At 39.7% G+C, this 19,521-nt stretch overlaps 1 protein-coding gene and 1 long non-coding RNA gene across 2 annotated transcripts in view; one reads left to right on the top strand and one right to left on the bottom strand.

Moving 5' to 3' along the window:
- The window catches only part of bbs9 (Bardet-Biedl syndrome 9), a 460,826-nt gene that overhangs the window by 75,865 nt on the left and 365,440 nt on the right, over positions 1–19,521 (top strand). Inside the window, exons 4-5 of the mRNA XM_073871763.1 lie at positions 13,043–13,107; positions 13,481–13,594. Of these exons, the coding sequence (XP_073727864.1) occupies positions 13,043–13,107; positions 13,481–13,594 (179 nt within the window). The remainder of the gene's footprint in view (positions 1–13,042; positions 13,108–13,480; positions 13,595–19,521) is intronic.
- LOC141367331 (uncharacterized) lies at positions 2,990–4,301 on the bottom strand. The gene is made up of 4 exons (XR_012371678.1): positions 4,100–4,301; positions 3,939–4,015; positions 3,687–3,789; positions 2,990–3,605 (listed from the first exon to the last, which is right to left on the bottom strand). It is a non-coding gene; the product is annotated as an uncharacterized lncRNA (long non-coding RNA).

The following is a 19,521-nucleotide window of genomic DNA, read 5'->3' as shown; positions in this document are numbered from 1 at the left end:
GTCTCAAAATACACACTAGTATTGTATTTTATAAGGTTTGTTTGTAAAAATGTCACAATTAAAATGAAGACAGAGTCCTAAACCCTGTATGGTAAACCATATCCAGGCTATCTTAACTAAAATAGCTCCACTTTAACTCGGACACATAACATAACACACCTTTATATAACTTACATCTTTACAAAAACGTCGAGTATTTGCGTCTTTGGCAATTAATATAGTCTAAAAATTATTTTTTTTTTTTTACAAACACTTACCTGACGTGAACTTGAGGAAACGGCTGACGACTTGTGTCCTTGTGGGAAACAGTGAGTGAGTTTGGCTGTTATGTGCGGATTAATCTAAGATGTTAAGACATTTTAAATTCAAAACACACGCGCACAAACATACATACACACACACGAGCTCGCGCACACACAAGCACGCACACGGGTACACACACGGGTATATTTAGAAGTTTTATTTAAGATTGTTATGATATTGGGACTATTTCTACACCCGCTCCTTCAGCTCTTTTACGCGAGTGCCCTTGGCGCACGAGCAGGATTTTTTGCAGTTTTTTTAATTCTAGTAGTGTTTTCATGGTATGAACTTGAAGAGAATCAGATTATGCTGAAGACCTTAAAGAAACTTTAGGATAACACCTGCCTCCTCAGGTTGTATAAGCAAGTCACCACTGCACTAAACACAACCAGGTCAGCAAAACCTAATCTCGAACACATAAGTCACAGTATACTGCTAACTACCAGCATGTCATGTGTACAGTCAGTTGGAGTGATAAAATTGTTACAATTACTCACACATACCCACTCAGATAATCAAAAACTACAATACAGTCCCATAAAATAGAGATTGTGTGTGTACGTACTCACTTTCAACTCTCCCTGGCTCCACTTCCCCTGTGTGTGCTGGACCCTGCCTCTGCTTACTGATTGTACAGCTACATATGCATGAGAAGAACATCAGTAAAAAATATGGCTAAGAATAATTCCTTTTTTTAATTCAATCTGTGCTTTAGTCAGGTTATAATCTAGTAAGTGGAACTATTGCATTTTATCCTATATGTAAATATGTAATATTGTGCTGTATTTTTCTATTTGTGTGTCCTTAATAAAGCTTTGATTGATTGATTGATTGATTGATATGCCTACCCTGCTGAAAAAAAACAGCATCAAACCAGCATGGGAATTATGCTGGTCTATGCTGGTTTGATGCTGGTTTAGCTGGTGGTCACTAGCATACCAGCACCACAACATATGCTGGTCTTGCTGGTATGCTGTTTTTCCAGCAGGGTAATATGATTGCCTACCCAGCCCTGCACACTGACCCATCACTGTTTTTGTACTGGTTCCATTCTCCTCCTCCTCTTGTTCTGCTTTCCTTCCTCCTCCTCATCAATATGACTGCAAGAGTCATCATCAACCTGTCTCTCTCCATCACTGACCTTAACAGCTAATATACAGACATACAGGGATTCCAACAGACCATTTAACTGTTTGAACACAATGATGACGTGGAAACGTATGCACGCGCATGTTGGCAATGGAAGTATGGCAAGAATCAGTAGTGAAGCAACACAGACAGAGAAATATATATTTAAAAGTTGACTTTATCAAGTTTTTCAACACAGCTGCTACCAGATCCATGTACTATAGTGGAGTGAATAGAAGACGTTAGCAGATGGCCAAATATAAAGTGACCATATATACGTATATTAGTATATTATTAGTGCAACCAAACGCAATTACCAGACATTTTGATGCTGGGAAACTGTTTTGATAAACTTACTGAGTTGCTAACACGTTAAAACAACCCCACAACACCACTTCTGTTGCCAAAATGCGCACGCAGGCTATTTCATCAATTTCATAGGCGGGATAATGTAGAGCGAGGCGGTTCTTATTATAGCGAATACAACCCCGTAAGGCTGATTCAAGCTCCGCTTTGCGTGGGGTCCTGATGTCGGGGTTGTATTCGCTAACAACCGCCTCGCTCTACATTATCCCTTATATATGCCTATATTTAAATGCAAATATAAAGAATTTCAGTGTATAATAGATGCATCACTAATTGTGCACCTGTCCTGTCCATGCTGCTGGTCCTTCCTCATCTGCACCTCCTGCCACAGCGTCCTTTTGACTGCGAAAAAGGTCTGTTAATTTGGCGCATTTAGCTTCCTCTTGTGCAAACATTTTTATTTTTTTATGCCCCACCCATTTCTTTCTCTTCTTTTCTTGTTTTCGCAATTTTTACCGTCTTGTCTATGTTGCATTCACACGAATCCAAACCTGACCAAAAGTAAACTCTTTTGATCGGCGCCTTTGAGCCAATCGGATGTGAGGAAAAACGAGGATCAGTCCAAGTTGGGAGGGGCCGCTCTTATCTCCCCTCAAGATTTTAAGAATTGGTTTGGCCTGGTCTGAAACAGACACAGCGTTCCCGCTGCAGCTGAGCGCCTGGTCAGGCATTAAAAAAAAACTTTTTGAACTCCGGCCGGTTCGGCCTGAAATGGACCGGACGTTCGGAATTGCTCCCGGAACTCCCGATGGCCAGTCCGCCCCTTGTTGTGACCAAATAACAGTAATATTATGAGCATTTTGTTGTCAGGAAACATAGCTGTCGTCCACATATTTACCAGATTAGTTCAGTCAACACCCCAGATAGCAAAAGATAGCAATGAGTCGGCGGACCACCGGCGGTGCTCTGGAGACAATAAGAGCAAATAAACCTACTGAAGTCCTTTTTAAGCAAGAAAGAATTGGTTTGGAGTTTTGCCGACTGGTTACGGTAAAAGTTTGATATACCAATTAGCTCCACTGGTGGGGAAACGCAGGGGACTCATACGTCACCTTCTTCTTTGCTCTGATTGGTCATAGCGCTATCCTATTGCGTGCAGAGGCATTTTGAGGGACAACCTTATATCCCGCTCCTTGCATTGAGCCGTTTGTGTGAAGAGTTGCCAGACCTTACATCTTGATGTAGGTCTGGCTAACCAGGCTAATATGATCTGTCTCTTGTGAATGAAAAATGAACAGATACTTTATTGATCCTCAATGGTAAATTCAAGGTCCCAGTAGCTTATAACACAACACACATCAACATAAACAGAATGATTAAAAAAACAAATCCACATGACTAAAAAAACAGTAAAAGACACTGAAGACATTAAAAAAGATCCACATGAATGTAATGTATAAGCATGAGGCGCTTATGATCAGTACTTTATCTCGTGCACCTGTATAAAGGACAAACCTTCTCGCCATTCCACATCTTTCCGAGGAGCTGCCATCAAGGCAGGGTCCCAGGGAATTTGGAAAAAAAAGAAAAGTAATTTTCACAGTGAAGTGTGGATTGGTTGAGTGTACTGTCACACTTCAGGCTTCTTGATGTTACTGACTGCAGGATAAAGAAAGGGTTCCAGTTGTCAGTGATGCTGGGGTGTCAGTAGTCAGCCTCGGTTTAAGGGGTCAGCTGTGGGTCCCTCTCAGCTGTGTGCCGCCTTTATCCGCCTTCACGGTCAGATGCTCCTTTCAGGTTACGCGTAACATTAACCTGGACAGCCCTATCAGTGGCATCCTGGGTTGCCGGGTTCTTTCGGATGGCTCCTGTAGAAAATACAGAACTGTCATTCCATTTGAATAACATAAGGCCATACACATCTACTTAAATATAAAAATCTAACTTACTTTGAACAATGGTCTTCAGAAACAAGTCTCTAAAACATGCTTGATTCCCTACACCAGTCCAGGTTGTATTAATTGAAAGGTGATTAGAGAAGATACTCTAAAGCTGAAAATTCAAAAAAAGTGTTACAAATTACATTTCTCAGAATTTTCTCATACATAAATGTGAGACAGGCTGTGGATTCAGACTGTATATGCAGTGTACAAACTTAATTTTACTTTTAGATTACCCTACGGCAAAATTAGCACACTTACAAATTGTTCCTTGAGCATTTTATCCTGCCTCAAAGTGTTGTCAAGCAACATTAAAAGTAAGCCGCTGTCATCCGAAGCTACAAAATGAAAGGCATATGGTAATTTTGGACCTACATCACAGACAAAAAAAGTTAAATTTAAGAAAGAATGCATGTTCTCACCTGCTCGTTCACTACGTTCCCTCAAGGCTTGGTTCTTCTCCCTCGCACTGCAAAAAATAATTGTCTTACCTAGTTTTTTGTCTTGTTTTCTAATATAAATATCTAAAAATTCTCAAATTGAGACACATTGACTTGGTAAGCAAGTGGCTTAAGATATTAAGTCTTGTTATTGAAATAAATGATAAAAATCAAGAGTTTTTCTTTTTACTTAAAAAAGTCAAAATATCTGCCAATGCAGTAAGAAAAATAAACTTAATTTAAGTTGATAAAAATAAACTTAATTCCAGTTTCAACTTACTTACTGCACAGGCAAATTATTTTTACTTGTTTTAAGTAAAAAAAACTCCAGATTTTCATCATTTATTTCAATAAACAAAACTTAATATCTTAAGCCACTTGGTTACAAAGTCAGTGTATCTCAATTTAAGAATTTTCAGATACTAATATTAGAAAACAAGACAAAAGAAAACTAAGCAAGACTTTCATTTTTTTGCAGTGCAGGGCTTGGTTTTCATTCTGAAGTCTCTAGAAATCAACATTATATAAAAAAACAATAACTAAAAGCACTATTCTAAATATTGTTAAAACACTGCACACTAAGACACAGGCCTAGAATATACCTTGATAGCTGAAAACTTCATGCTGTGCACGAGATGCTGTGCTCTGGGCAAGCTATCTGCAAGAAAATATTAACAAAACTACATTGTTAATACAACTTCAGTTACTGGATAAGCAGCATAGAGCAAACATAGTCTTACTAACAACTTTTAAATAAAAAATAAAAGAACTAGAACTTTGCTTAACCTCCGTGTGTATAACAAAGGCAAAACAGCATGTGTTCGCTTACACTTGCTAGCCACTTTAGCTAGGGGAGCATACTTGTTCAGACAAACGAAGTAATTTAAACAACTTCTATACATGAACATAATATTGCGTTACACAAAAATGAAACATGTACTTACTTAAACGATCGTAATTGATGACTTTTGTCTTAAATCTGTATCTTGATCCTCTCTTCAAACACTGAAATGTGAGACGACGAGTGATCTCTGGGAGGACACGTTATCTTCCGGTTTATCTTCCGTCATTTTTAGGTGCTGCCCCTGTTGGCCGGTGGCGGTACTTCACACTTTGTGCTTTAACACTTTCTTAAAAATTAATTTGTACAGGTCGCAATCGCAAAATAATCCTTGTACATGTAAAAGGTAAGATAAATTAAAAATCGATGTTGGAAAATAATGAAAGACATAAAGGAAATTTCCAGTCAAGTGCATAAATCAAAGACATGTAAAAATGTTGATCTAAGTGCATAAAATAATTCCATATATTTTACATATATTACTGTATAATTGCTTCAGAGTTTAAAAGTAATTTAAATGTAATTTCCTAAAACTTCAAGAATCTAAACCCTACTGGCTTTAGATGCATGTGAAACATGCTTGAACTCAGGGTGTAAAAAAAGGAAACTAACTGAAAACACATTCGTATAAACATAACTTACATATCTTTGCTTTGTAGCAAAACAACTATCCTATTTGATATAATTCACATATATAGGCTATTATGATTTTATAACCGCTCAAATGTGAAAGTTAAAATGCTGTCTGTCAGTACTTTAACTCCAATGGCCAATGTTGATTTTGAGAAGATTTCAAAGCGGCTTGCCGCCAGCCTGCCGCGGTCTATTAGACGGAGACAACCGCCAGAGAAAATTAAGCAGTCGGGCCGGCGGCAAATCGCAAGAAATGGGAGTGACGTATTCGGCGGCAAACGTTTCATCCCCGCCAGCGGGACGCACCTATAGCCGACAGCTTAGGGCTGGCGGCAAAATGAAGTCCTGCGGATATTTTTTGCTATCTGGGACTAACCATTCTGAATGTTGACTGGATTTGAAAATAACCATTCATTTAATGTTTTAAACACAGATTTATCTAGACTTAAAATAATACGTCTCCTCAACTAAGCTCAAACAAGAAAATTGGTTTAACTTATATATTTTTGCCCGTCCAACATTTAATTAATTGGATTTTTTACAGTGCAGTGTTTTGCATATAAGAGTTTCCATGATGAAGCATTGTTGACTTTGATGAGGACTACACTCCGGAGACAATACCGCTACCACATCGCCGTCTCTGGGGAAAAGCCATGCGATTTTTACTCTTGTTTGATTTTTTTTTGTTTATTCCTTTTATTGCCTTGTTTGTCTTCGCTGACTGCATATGCAGGTACTGTGAGTTCTGAATGCTCTTTCTCTGCCGTAGTTTTGCTCTTCCTAGATTTTGTGCCTTGTGCATGTTCAAATCAATCGGGTGTGCACATTTGGGGCAGATCCTGTAGCAACAGGGGTGGTAGCCATGTTCGTGCGAGAGAGTGATAGTTGCGCAAGCCAATCATTTGTTTCGTCCTCTCTTTTTTACTCTCTTTTTCAGAGTACTTACATTTTACTTATGTATTGGTATATAAAGACAGTTTAAACAAATTTGTAAAAAAGTTCTTTAGATAATTCCTGCCTATCCTGCCTTTAAGTATTGGTTTATACTATTTTTTCTGATGTATTCTTTTATATTTTCTAAACTTTAAACAATTGTCACCTGGCGTTGGGGTTAGAGTTGGGTCTGGGTAGGGTTGTCGTTTTATGTAAATCTAACCCTAAACGGAAGCGAAAATGGTAAGAAAATAGGACAAAACAGTTGAGTAACCAATCCGTGAGAATGCCACGAAAAAATAAGCAAAAAATTCTGTCACTATGTCATGGAAATTCGTAAGATCAGGTTGGTTTTATTTAAAGGTGATTTCACTTCACATTGATATTGTGCCTGATGAAGACCCGAGGGTTGAAACGTTTCTTTTACAATTAAAAACTTTTTTGGAGCAGTAACTTTCAGTGTGCAGACTTCATATTTCATTATTCAGAATACACCAATGCCAAGGTTTCAGGAAAAGGTTTGATTATGTAATATTTATGTTCTGTGCAGTCGAATGAGCAATCCGGTGGTTACACGTCGGCCACAGTTCAGGCTTTTCCGTGCTGCACATGGGAAAGAGTCAGGTTCAGTTCAACATGAAGTGCTGTGAAAATGCTGATCTCTGGGAAGCACCGAGAGGATTCTAGCGATCTGGAACACGCAAACGCGGTCCTGTAGTCAATGCAGAAGGTCCTTAAGCATCTGGAACACGCAGATGAAGGTCCCTTGGAGTGAAGGTTTGCTCTTCTGAGCAAACGTGGGTTATTGCAGTGAGGCTCGGAACGTGGTGTGATCTGCTTAGTCTCTAGACACACAGGCCAGAAACTCAGAACTTGTGGTCGATGTGGTTCAGTCTATGTTGTCAAACTTAGAACGAAGAGCTGTTAAATCTCAAGAAGGGATTCAGAAACTTGGTTGTTTTTGCGATGATTTGTTTTTGTCTCTCTCAGCGGGAGACTCAGAAGTTGGGTGCTCTGTTTCAGTCCCTTAGCACATGGCAGAAGACTCAAAACTTGCATTGGTTTTGGTGTGTCCTGTTTCAGACTCTAGCATGCAGGCGGGAGACTCAGAACGGGGAATGTCTCAAAAAAGGTTCTTTTATAACTTTAGATAAGGAGCAGTTTGCATCTCGACCATTTCCTGATGCAGAACCGTGATTAGCTGTTAATGTCAAAGGAAGCCCACAGAATGTGGCCCACCTCTCTTCACTGTGAGGAACTTATTTGCATAGCATAAACTACAGAGTTTAACTTTGTCTTTAGAATTTCATCTATGCATTTTCCACAAACCCTTTCTGAAATACCATTTGCATTACCCTGAATGTAAAAGTATAAACACGACATCAAAATGTTATCATATCAAACATGCATGCATTATTCATATGTTAATAACTGTGATTATTTGAACAGTTTCATAACAAAGAGATTTAATTCAGAATGATAGTGTCTTTAAATGAGTATGAAGTCCATTTTGGTGGTGGAAAGATGTAAAGATTTGTCCTTTGGTTAACCAGTATTTTTGTAAAGCCAGGCTGTGTGCTTAAGGAATTTACGATCGGCCTGGATTCAGATGGTGTGAAGGGGGTTCGAGAGGATTAAGGAAAAATGGTGTGGAACAATCAACAGTCTTATTCCTCTCAACTTTGACACTGAGGTCAGCCGTAAAAGGTGTCCATGCAGCCTTTTATCTGATTGAACAGGACACTTCAGTCCAAATGTAGCAGTTGGGGGGAGGGGTCTGAATGTTTGTTATTCTGCTGTTCCTACGCAACTGAAAGGCTTAAATATTCTGAAAATTAAAGTAAAGTTTGACACGCTATGTCAGGGTTTTAAAATAGGCACACCGATGCAATTTGACTCTTTGGCCGAACATACACCCAGCGTGTCATCACAATAAGACAGTAAGATATTAGACACTTCCTGTTTCTCTGATTTCGCCATAAATGTGTTGCCCCGCCATGGCAGCACCGTAATAAACCAGGTGTGTAATAAACCATTCTCTGCAAGCATGTGAAAAAAATGGATCATTGAAATTTGGCTCCCCTTGTGATGTCAGAAGGGGATTATACTTCCCCTTTATCATTTTTGCTCACCTACAAATTGACAATTTTAACATGGTATAATAAATTATCTGTGTTTTGTACTACTTCACATGTGTACTCTGGGGACACCAAAGATTTATTTGACATCTTAAAAAAGTCTTGTGAAATGTCTCCTTTAATTTAACCCTTAAAACCAGAATCCAGAAAAATAAAAACAAATATCTGCGTATGTTTTTCTCCTTTAGCTGGCTACTTAGCTAGAGATGCTTGTAAAGTTCAGTGTGTGTGTTTTGCTGTTGTGCATCTCTGTGGTGCTGAATTCAGCTGTTGATATTGCCCGCAACTGTTTTTCTTAGGCTTGTTTATTTGGTTTATATTTGCAATGTTTTTTAGACATATGGTTTTGCATGTAGTCTTCATGCATGCCATTTATGATGCAAATAAATATATTTAGTATAAGGATTTTGGGTAACACTTTACAATAAGGTTCATTAGTTAAGATTAGTTAGCTACATTAGTTAACATGAACTAATAATGAACTGCACTTATACAGCATTTATTAATCTTTGTTAATGTTAATTTCAACAATTACTAATACTTTATTAAAATCTTGTTAACATTAGTTAATGGACTCTGAACTAACATGAACAAACAATTAAAGCTTACATTTTTATTAACTAACATTAACAAAGATGAATAAATACTGTAACAAATGTATTGCTCATGGTTTGTTCAAGTTAGTTAATACATTAACTAATGTTAACTAATGAACCTTATTCTAAAGTGTTACTGGATTTAGCATGCACAAATTCTAGAAAAAAATCTAATGTAGTCACCCTAGGGCACTATAGTGTTAATCCGGCCCTGGTGTAATTGTATGTATATTGGATCTGTGTACTTAAAGGGGACAGTACATTATGCTCTCTCTCAGACGAGAACGAGAAATCACGTTGATGGATAAGGTAATCGAGTCTTATAAATGTTGCGTTTGATGACATCGTTTATTTCATTATGTAAGTTTATATGTGATGTTCAAAACGAAATTTTCAGTCATAGATATTACAGCATTAGTCCAAATTCGATGGTTAACACAGCACAGAATTAAGTTTTCAACTTACAATCTACAATGAATTTTCACATAATGTATTGAGAGTACAAATCTTATTGTGAAGTGTCTTAAAATGACCATTTATATTGCTGTACAATACCTTTGATGTGCATATCGTCCGCGGGAAGACGCGCTGATTACAATCGACACACTAATGTTGTGATCAGTTTAATAGCATACGTTTTTTGAAGGGTTACGAATCAAAACAACTCACCCATCGCGTAAAACACAAGCAGGATCAGAATCTCACAATACCTTTGATGTGCATATCGTCCGCGAGAAGACGCGCTGATTACAGTAATGTTGTGATCAATATAATAGCATACGTTTTTTGAAATGTTACGAATCAAAACAACTCACCCATCGCGTAAAACACTAGCAGGATCAGAATCTCGGTCTAGTTAAATGTTGTCGTGAAGCTCTCTCCATCCAGATAATGCAACAACAAATCGATCCTCTCTCGTTTTGTTCCAAACTCTTCTTGGGTCGTTTGGTTGGCCCGTACGCTAACAGGAGCTGACACAACCAGCGGCAGACATAAAGAGTTATCCATAAGTCCATAAGCAAGCACATAGTTCCGCATTGTCCACGACACTGGCTGTGTCCGAAAACTCATGGCAGTGAGGACTGTGAGGACTTGTTGCCTCGCTGCTTATGAGGAAATGACTTCGGCCTCGGAGGCCTGCAGGCCGCTCAGAGAAAGGCTTTCCGAAGCACTTCAAAGGCAGCGTGTTTGAAATATGAACAGAGAGCGCCTTTGTGATAACTAATCACATAATTGAAAACTACAATAGTAATTTCTCGCTAGAAATGCAATTAAAATGTGTAAAATGTGAAAATATACGTTTATTTACACTAAATTTGTGCTCCAGTCGCTTCCTTGGCCGCCATTTTATTTTTTCGAGCTCGACCAGTGTTGTCATGTGGGTTATGTCAGTAAAGGCGGTGACAAAGGGTCACATGGATATTAACGTCATTGACAGGAGACTGCACTGCCCCATAACAATGTTTTGAATGGCAATTTTCTCACGATTTACAAGTAGTTGAAAACATTACAGATATTAATATATTGATATATTGATATATTAATCAGCTGGACAAAATATATAACACTGGCCTAGTGGTTTTTGGACATTTTACTGCAAATATCTTACAAATTGCACCTTTAATCAAAAAGTGGACAAATAAAAAAAAATGACTTGTCTTGACTGATTAAGTTTTGTAACTTATACAGTGAAGACTCTACAGTATTATTTTTATGTAGCTTCTGTACCTGAAAATTACAGAAAACTACAAACCTACAACCTGAAAAACATGAACATTTCTAAATGAATAACTAAATGTAAAAAAGTACCTTAAAAAAAAGGTACAGCAGTGTCTCCTGGTGGTTCAATCCCCGGCTCCACCTGACCAAGTGTCGAGGTGTCCTTGAGCAAGACACTAGGGCTGAAATGATTCATCAAGTTACTCGATTAACTGAATTACAAAAATTCCTTGAGGCAGAAATTCTGCCGCAAAGCCTTGTTAAATTCCTATGACGCGCACTATACGCACTATATTGAAATAATTAGGCTTAGTTTTGGAGCCAAATGTTGGAGTTGGAATCTATACCTCTGGGTTTTTCTTATAAATTAAAGCCAAATGCTTGATCATTTTACAGCCACGTCGTTTTTGTTATGCATTATTTGTTTTGGTTGTTTAAAAATACACAAAAAAAATATTTGATTAATCAATCGATCAAGTGCTAGATTAATTGAATACAAAAAGAATCATTAGCTGCAGCCCTACAAGACACCTAACCCCAGCTGCTCCTGACGAGCTGGGTGGCGCCTTGCATGGCTGTGTCATAGGTGCATGAATGTGTGAGTGAATGTGAGGCAACTTGTAAAGCGCTTTGGATGGCCATAGGTCTGTTAAAAGCTCTATATAAATGCAGTCCATTACCAATTACCATTTAAAAGAAACTGGTACCGAATTTCAGGTTAAAATGTGAAGGGTACCCAACCCTAGTAAAAGCCCCTTTTTTTCTTCTCAGCTACGTTTGTTGACTCCAGCCTTGTTAGTGTAATCCCAGGCCCCGCAGCCTTTTTGCCCACCTAGTTAGGCCGTCAGCAAAAATAAAACCACAATTCCTGTGAGGTTTCTGTTATAAATCAAAATGCAGTTTTCAGCTGTACACCTTAGGACAATATTGTGTTTAAGTTTGCTTTGTTTTTGTTTAGAATTTAAATACCTAATTTCTACTAATTTAGATTTGTTCTTCTATACAGATTCCTGTTTTTATTTAATTTCGATTTAGCATTATGTTTTAGTAACATACTTCTATATTTATTTTTTCCCTTTCTTTCTTTCTTTCTTTCTTTCTTTCTTTCTTTCTTTCTTTCTTTCTTTCTTTCTGTCTTTCTTTCTTTCTTTCTTTCTTTCTTTCTTTCTTTCTTTCTTTCTGTCTGTCTGTCTGTCTTTCTGTCTGTCTTTCTGTCTGTCTGTCTGTCTGTCTGTCTGTCTGTCTGTCTGTCTGTCTGTCTGTCTGTCTGTCTGTCTGTCTGTCTGTCTTTCTTTCTTTCTTTCTTTCTGTCTTTCTTTCTTTCTGTCTTTCTTTCTTTCTGTCTTTCTGTTTTTCTTTCTGTCTGTCATGGTTCTGCCATCTTGTCCTTTGTTTAATCTAGTCTTGTGGCAGAATCATGACAGACCCATGTTTTGTGTGGGTTCACGCGGTCTTAGTATTGGTTTACTAGACCATGTGTTCCCTGTGTCTTGTCTCTTTTACCCCGCTCCCTTGTTGTTCTCATCTTCATTGTTTAACTCCTGTCACCTGTTGCCCTCATTAGTTGTCCTCTATTTAAGATCCTTGTGTTTGTTGTCCTGGGCTTGTGCATTTGTTCCAAATACCTGTGAGTACGCTGTCATCGAAGTCTTGTCTAGTAGTGTTATATATATATGAAGTGTTTTGTCAAGTTTATTGTTAGGTGTACCCTGTTAAGTGTAGTTATAGTCTAGTCTTGTTTAGTGTTCACTTCCTGTGTAAGTACCTTGTTTATATTGTTTTGCCCCCTCGTGGGTTTTTGTTAATTAATAAAGTCTTTAGTGTTCATCCCTCTGTCTGCACTTGGGTTCCTCATACATCCACATAACACTGTCTTTCTTTCTTTGAATTGAATTGTCTGTGTATTGGATTGTTTTTTTCAGGGTTTGATCTTTTGCCTGGATTTTGATTACACATTTTATTTAATGTTTTGGTCTTTTTTGGTGCGTGTTGCTTCTTAAAAGGTGGATCATTTACAGTGTGTTTGTTTTCTTTTTGTGTGTTTGTATGTCATGTATTTCTGTAGTTGTTCAGAGTTGCTACATCTGGCAGTTCTTCATCCAAGGAAACTTTCCGTATATGCTGTTTCAGGTTAGTTCTCAACACATACAAATTGTTCATTATATGCTTCATTTTGTCATATGTAACAATATCATTGAATTATCACGATACATGTACTGTAAACAATCAGATTTTACTTTTAATCAACGTGTGACCTTTTGAGCATTGAATCAGGGTTTTTACAGCATAGAGAATTTGGACGTGGCCACCTCCACCAAATTTTGCGCCACCTACAACTGTCGATAAATGCTGTTATCTTAACGTAAAGCATTAACAATCATTGTACTCCGTAGATTATCATTTGAAACTGTAGTTGCACTTTTCTCACTGTTGTGGCACTGTTTAGTTATTTAAGGAGCTATATTAGGAGCTATGGTACTATATTTTGTGTTTATTTTTTTAGGCACTGCTGGCAACATTGAACATGGTGACCAGTATCAGCTGCGTTTAGTTTATGAACACAATCTTCAGAGAACAGCCTGCAACATGACATACGGCCCCTTTGGGGGTGTCACAGGTACATTATATATTGTATGCACAATATTGATTTTACCACAGGATGTCTGTAATATTAATGGATATCTCTTGAAAGTACCAGAAGTGGGAGGGGAAACTCCATTTATCAAATGTTTTGGTTTCCATTAGGGAAAAGTCTGGAATGTTGGGGGCATACCAGTTCAGCACTCATACTCTTCTACCATGAGAAGTAGAGGTCTTCTCGGGTCCTAAGAAATGGACCCAACCCAAAAAGACCCAAGTCACTTTTTACCCAAACCCGACTTGCGTAGATTATTTTTCTATTTTCTCACTACTTGCTCCATTTATTTTCCATTATTAACTAACGACGACACCAAGGTAATCGCTAAAATGTGCATTTAAAATCAGTATTGTATCTGATCAGTATTAAAACGTAAATTCTTAATTTTACCCAAAATCTAAAGAATCCGCTCAGCAAATCACAGCACACCATTTCACGCATTGTAATAATGGCGCCGCTTTGAATATAGACGGAATCCTAGTTGTCCTCATCTACTTTGTCCATGCCAACTAACAAGTGGGCGTAGCAATCAATAAATAGGAGAGCAAAACACAGACAGACTTTTTCACAGACAGACTTTTTACAGAACCCCCTAAGAGCGGCTTCCAGACGCTCACTGAGGACTGGACTGCATTTATAAAGCGCTTTTAACAGACCTATGGCCATCCAAAGCGCTTTACAATTAGCCTCACATTCACCCATTCACACACTCATTCATACACCGATGGCGGTGTCAGCCATGCAAGGCGCCAGCCAGCTCATCGGGAGCAGCTGGGGTTAGGTGTCTTGCTCAAGGACACCTCGACACTTGGTCCGGTGGAGCCGGGGATTGAACCACCAACCTTCCGGTTTGCAGACAACCTACATGAACCACTAAGCCACTGCCGCCCAATGCCAACTAACAAGTGGGCGGAGCAATCAATAAACAGGAGAGCAAAACACAGACAGACTTATTACAGAACCCCCCTAAGAGCGGCTTCCAGATGCTCACTGAGCCGCAATGAAATTGTCCAGGTGCAACAGGGGTGGGAGGGTGGATTAAGTTCATGTGGCGGAGAACAGGGTAAAGTTGGCAGAGCAGGTAGCCAGGGTGGAGCCGGCAGAGCTCAGCCATGACAGAAAGTGCAGAAGACTCACGTGACCTTAGTGACTCTGGCGATTCAATTAACTCTGGTGATTCACTTGGCATAAACAATTCACATAGAGTTCAGGAGACACGGGTTCGTGAGTTTGAGAGACTTCCTAAGAACAGGCGCGAGTATGACGGTGGCTTTCTCGAAAACAAGTGCAGACATGACAACAACGATCTTGTGAAGTGACTCGGGTGTGGTGGCAGCCATCTTGTGGAGTGGCTTCCGAATCCCACAGACCCGATGCCTACTGCCCCCCCAAAATATTTAGGAGTGGTGTCCACCTCAACCCTGGTCACAGTGAGAGAGGACCCTCCTAACAGCAGAGCTAGGTTCACAAAGCCTGTGAAAGACCCTACTTCACAGGTATCGGGCATTAATTTAATTAATTAATTTAATGTAATTAACTGTTTTCTAGTGATATGGACCTAACGCTGCATGGCTTAACCCATTATTTTACTGGTTTCATTTAATTTTACATGGATATAGACAAAAGCACTGCTGGAAACCTGATTCGACTGCCTTCATGTGTTATGAAATGAGGATCATTCCGTTTTTTAAGGGTGCACATTATCTGATTTTACATATAACTGCTTTCTTCAAATATATTAATAAACAGCCTAAAAAGTAGCTTTCAATAAATATTTTTAACGTGCATGAATAAATCCAACAACCCCTGTGACAGTGCTACACGTCCATATGGGAAGAGGTTTCCAGGTTAATAAAGTATTGTGAAGCAGCTGTCTTTCTGTTTATGCAGTTAAAAAGACAAAGTTGACAATTCTGGCGATACTTTAATTATTTAATAATTTCTTTATTTTAATTTTATTTATAGATTACTTGGGGTGTTCTGATTTAACTATTTGTGTTTTCGTTGTATCAATGTTGTGCTGTTGCATGCTGACACATGCGATTTAACTGAACGTGCCAGGTTTTCTGCATGTCATATCACTTTTTGTTACTTTAAAAAAATCCCGTCATAGTCAATTATCTGTCATTTCTTGTTTTAATGATAATAATTGTTTACATTCACCTGTTCATTTCTAATCAAAAACGAGCATTTCTAAACAAGACGAGCATTCAGGTTCAAATGTGTTTATTTATTTGTGAAGAGAACCGATAAACAGAGACTGTGCATCAATTTACATGTTTGACATCACATGAAGTAGATTAATGAATTCTTTTTTCTCACAGTGACAGACAGCTGAGGCGATAAAACACGCAAACTTTGTGCTGAACAGGCAAATATCAACAAATCAAATCACAAAATACTACTGCGATTAAAATAGCAACAGAAGTGTAACATTTTGAATTGAATTCAAACAGCAAACAGGGAAAACAATAAATATGACTAACATAGCATACAGCTAAAATTAGCCAACTCCGTTTGCCATAAGTGGAAAAACACACAGTGTAAGCTCATCTGCTTACTTCTTGCTGCTCAATCTGGTCCAAGCTCCTTAATTCTTTATTTATTCTTTAACTAAACATCTTGCAAAGGGTGATTTTTGTAAGCATAAAATAATATTTTCTTTAATCTTAAGGTATTTCACTTGCTATCACTGATCATTATAGCTAGAAGCTACATGGCAATCTGAATGCTGGCTTACGCTCTATATAAAGATGGATAGAACAACATTTCTCTTAACTCATTCGACTAAAGAGCGAGCTGAATGAATTTCTATGCGACAAATGTATAGCACGGCCAGCAACGCAATGCTTGTTCCCGTTATTTCAGGGAACCATGGTTACGTGAGTAACCTAAACGTTCCCTTTCAATACGGTTCACTTCGCATTGCGTCAGTTTGCTGACGCTATAAGGGAACATCATCACATCACGCTGTGCATATACAACGGTTTAAAGTGCCCGACTGGAGAAACGCCGAACGGGGCCTGATTACCAGTCTAAACACAGCTTCATGCTGAAGACTGAGTAAAAGCACCATATAAACATAATGAAACGCATACGGGTAAATCCTTTAACGCACCGCAATGCGATATATAAGTTATAGTAATATACAAGCCGGCAGGTTCGCAGAGCACGCCGCATGTGTGTACGTGTAAGAGAAGGTAAGACGGCGAGTTAACTAAATGCGTTGGTGCAGTGTAATACAATAGAGAGTATGACGGAGAGCTAACTGAATGCACCGTGGCGCATCAATTAATACAACAGCGGGCATACAGGTGAAATTTGAGTGCTCCGTGATGCGTGTGCGTGAGTTTAATGGCAGAGTAGGCAGGTTTAAGTCTAAAAAAGTCTTAAACACTTTTTTCCAAATTTGTTTAAAGTGTCTTTATATACCAATACATAAGTAAAATGTAAGTACTCTGAAAAAGAGAGTATAAAAACCGACTGTTTTAAACACAGCTAATTATTTCCATTCACTCCACCCCTCCCTTCTGGGTTTTTTCTAAAGCCACGCCCCCAAAACACATGAACGCGCTTCGCCGACCACTCTCCTGGTAGAAGCATTTACCTAAGACGAGCGGAGAGGAAGTAGCGCGGTGCATGTTATAACATCATGTCAGAATCACGTTTTCAAGTTTTTTCATTTTTCATTACCATCAGTTATACTGTGATGAAGGTGAATTTCGTGGAAGATTCATAACATATACGGACACTACCCCATCGTTGACTCTGGAAAAAGCCACGCGATATTTACTCTTGTTTGTTTTTTTTTTGTTTATTCCTTTATTTTGCCTTGTTTGCCTTCGCTGACAACATATGCAGGAACTGTGAGTTCTGAACGCTCTTTCTCTGCTGTAGTTTTGCTCTTCCTAGATTTCGTGCGTCATGCACTTTTAAATCAATCGGGTGTGCGCATGTGTGGGCAGATCCTGTAGCAACAGAGGTGGTAGCCATGGTCGCGAGAGAGAGTGATAGTTGTGCAAGCCAATCATTTATTTCGTCACGAATGGAAATAATTAGCTGTGTAAAAACAGTCGTGAAAGGTCTACAGACACTCGAGTGAACCCAAAGTAGACGGCGATGACCAGCCGGCTGCGTTGCAAATGTCAAAAATGGAAATCCCTGTAGACCAAGCCCAAGATGCAGCCATACTCCGAGTGCGCTCTGACACAGAGTGGACATTGTTCGTTCAGGGAGGCATACGCCAGAGAGATAGCCTCGACGATCCATTTAGATAGCCTGTGCTTAGTAACCGGCATACCCATAAAGCGATTTGCGAAGCTCACAAACAGCTGGTCTGACCTACGAAAAGAGGCGGAGCGGTTTGTGTAAATTGTGTAAAGGCTGTTTGTCGTCTGCCGGTGGGAGAGCAGGTAGAGAGACCACCTGAACACTGAATGGCATAGATAAAACTTTAGGAATGTAACCAGCGGTGTAACCAGGATTGCTTTGCTATCGTTAGGACCGAATTTGAGACAAGTTGGGTCACCGGAGAAAGCGTGTAAATCGCCCACTCGCTTAACCGATGCTTAAAGCCAAAAGCAGAGTGGTTTTAAACAAAAGGGCTCGTAAGTCTGCATGTTCGAGTGGCTCAAAGGGCGGACCTCGTAAAGCTTTCAGTACCAAGGATCAAGCCCAAGGCGGGACCATTTGCGGTCGCGGGGGGTTAAGCCGGCGGGCCTTTTAGGATTATAAAGATAAGATCATGTTTTCCTATTGTGAGACTGGCTATCGGAGCGTGTTTCGCAATCGCCGCTACGTAGACTTTTAGTGTAAAGGGCGCGTGACCATCCTACAATAACTCCTGTAGAAAGGAAAGGATGTGTTCTATGTCACAGGTTTAAGCTTTTGACTGTGCACCAATCCGAGAAAATAGACCACTTTTGAGCACAGGTGGATGGGGCCTTGGCTTCTGTTAAAGTTTTTAAAATTCATCCTGAAAGGCGTGGAGGCTGCCGTTCAGAGACCACACATGTAGATTCCACAGCTCCGGCTGCGGATTCCAAATCATCCCTCTCGCTAGAGAGAGGAGGTCTTTCCTCAGCAGTATCGGCCATGGTGCTGACGCCGTCAGCTGCCACAGGTTGGGGAGCTGTTTCGGGAAAAATGTCGGGGCAGCGCGCCTTCTCTTTCGAAGCAAACAGATCGACATTCGCTCGACCGAATACAGCCCATATTCTCTTGACCGTCTGAGGGTGCAGCCTCCATTCTCCCGGCAGGTGGCTTCTGCGTGAGAGAATGTCTGCACCAGCGTTGGCTATACCCGGAACGTAAATCGCTCTTATCGATCGCAGTCTCGCCAGTTTGAATAGGGAGCAAGATCTCAGCCCTCCTTGGTGATTTATAAACGAAACCACCGTCATGTTTCTGACCTCACTAAAACGTGATGATATTGGAGTTTTGGTCGAAAATACTGTAGCGCTAGTGATTGATGTGTAACTGAGATAGCTGGTTGTTCCATGCGCCGAAGGCAGGCTCGCCGTCACAATGGCGCCCCAACCCGTCAATGACGCATCCTTAGTCACCACTTTCCTCCTGCACACTGAGCCGAGTTTGGGAGCCCGGGAGGAAATGTGAGGGGATATCCATCTCAATAGTGCTTTCACACAGCTGTGCGTAACTTTTATTATTAAGTTGACCGATTGCCATGCACGGGGCGGGACTCTCGCTTTCAATCAAAACTGAAGGGTTCTCATGTACAGCATTCCCACTGGTATGAGTGGAGATGCCGCTGCCATTAGACCCAGCATTTTCTGAAATCGTTTGAGGGGAGTACGCGTGCCAGCTCTGAACGTTATCGCCGCTCGTCTGACCGCAAGAGCGCACTCTGGCGTTAGCCACGCTCACATCTCGACAGAGTCGAGCGT

The sequence above is a fragment of the Misgurnus anguillicaudatus genome, chromosome 10, assembly GCF_027580225.2.
Source record: "Misgurnus anguillicaudatus chromosome 10, ASM2758022v2, whole genome shotgun sequence".
Taxonomy (NCBI): Eukaryota; Metazoa; Chordata; class Actinopteri; order Cypriniformes; family Cobitidae; genus Misgurnus; species Misgurnus anguillicaudatus.
The sequence above is the reverse complement of the archived record's forward strand: the minus strand, read 5'-3'. Positions and strand labels throughout refer to the sequence as shown.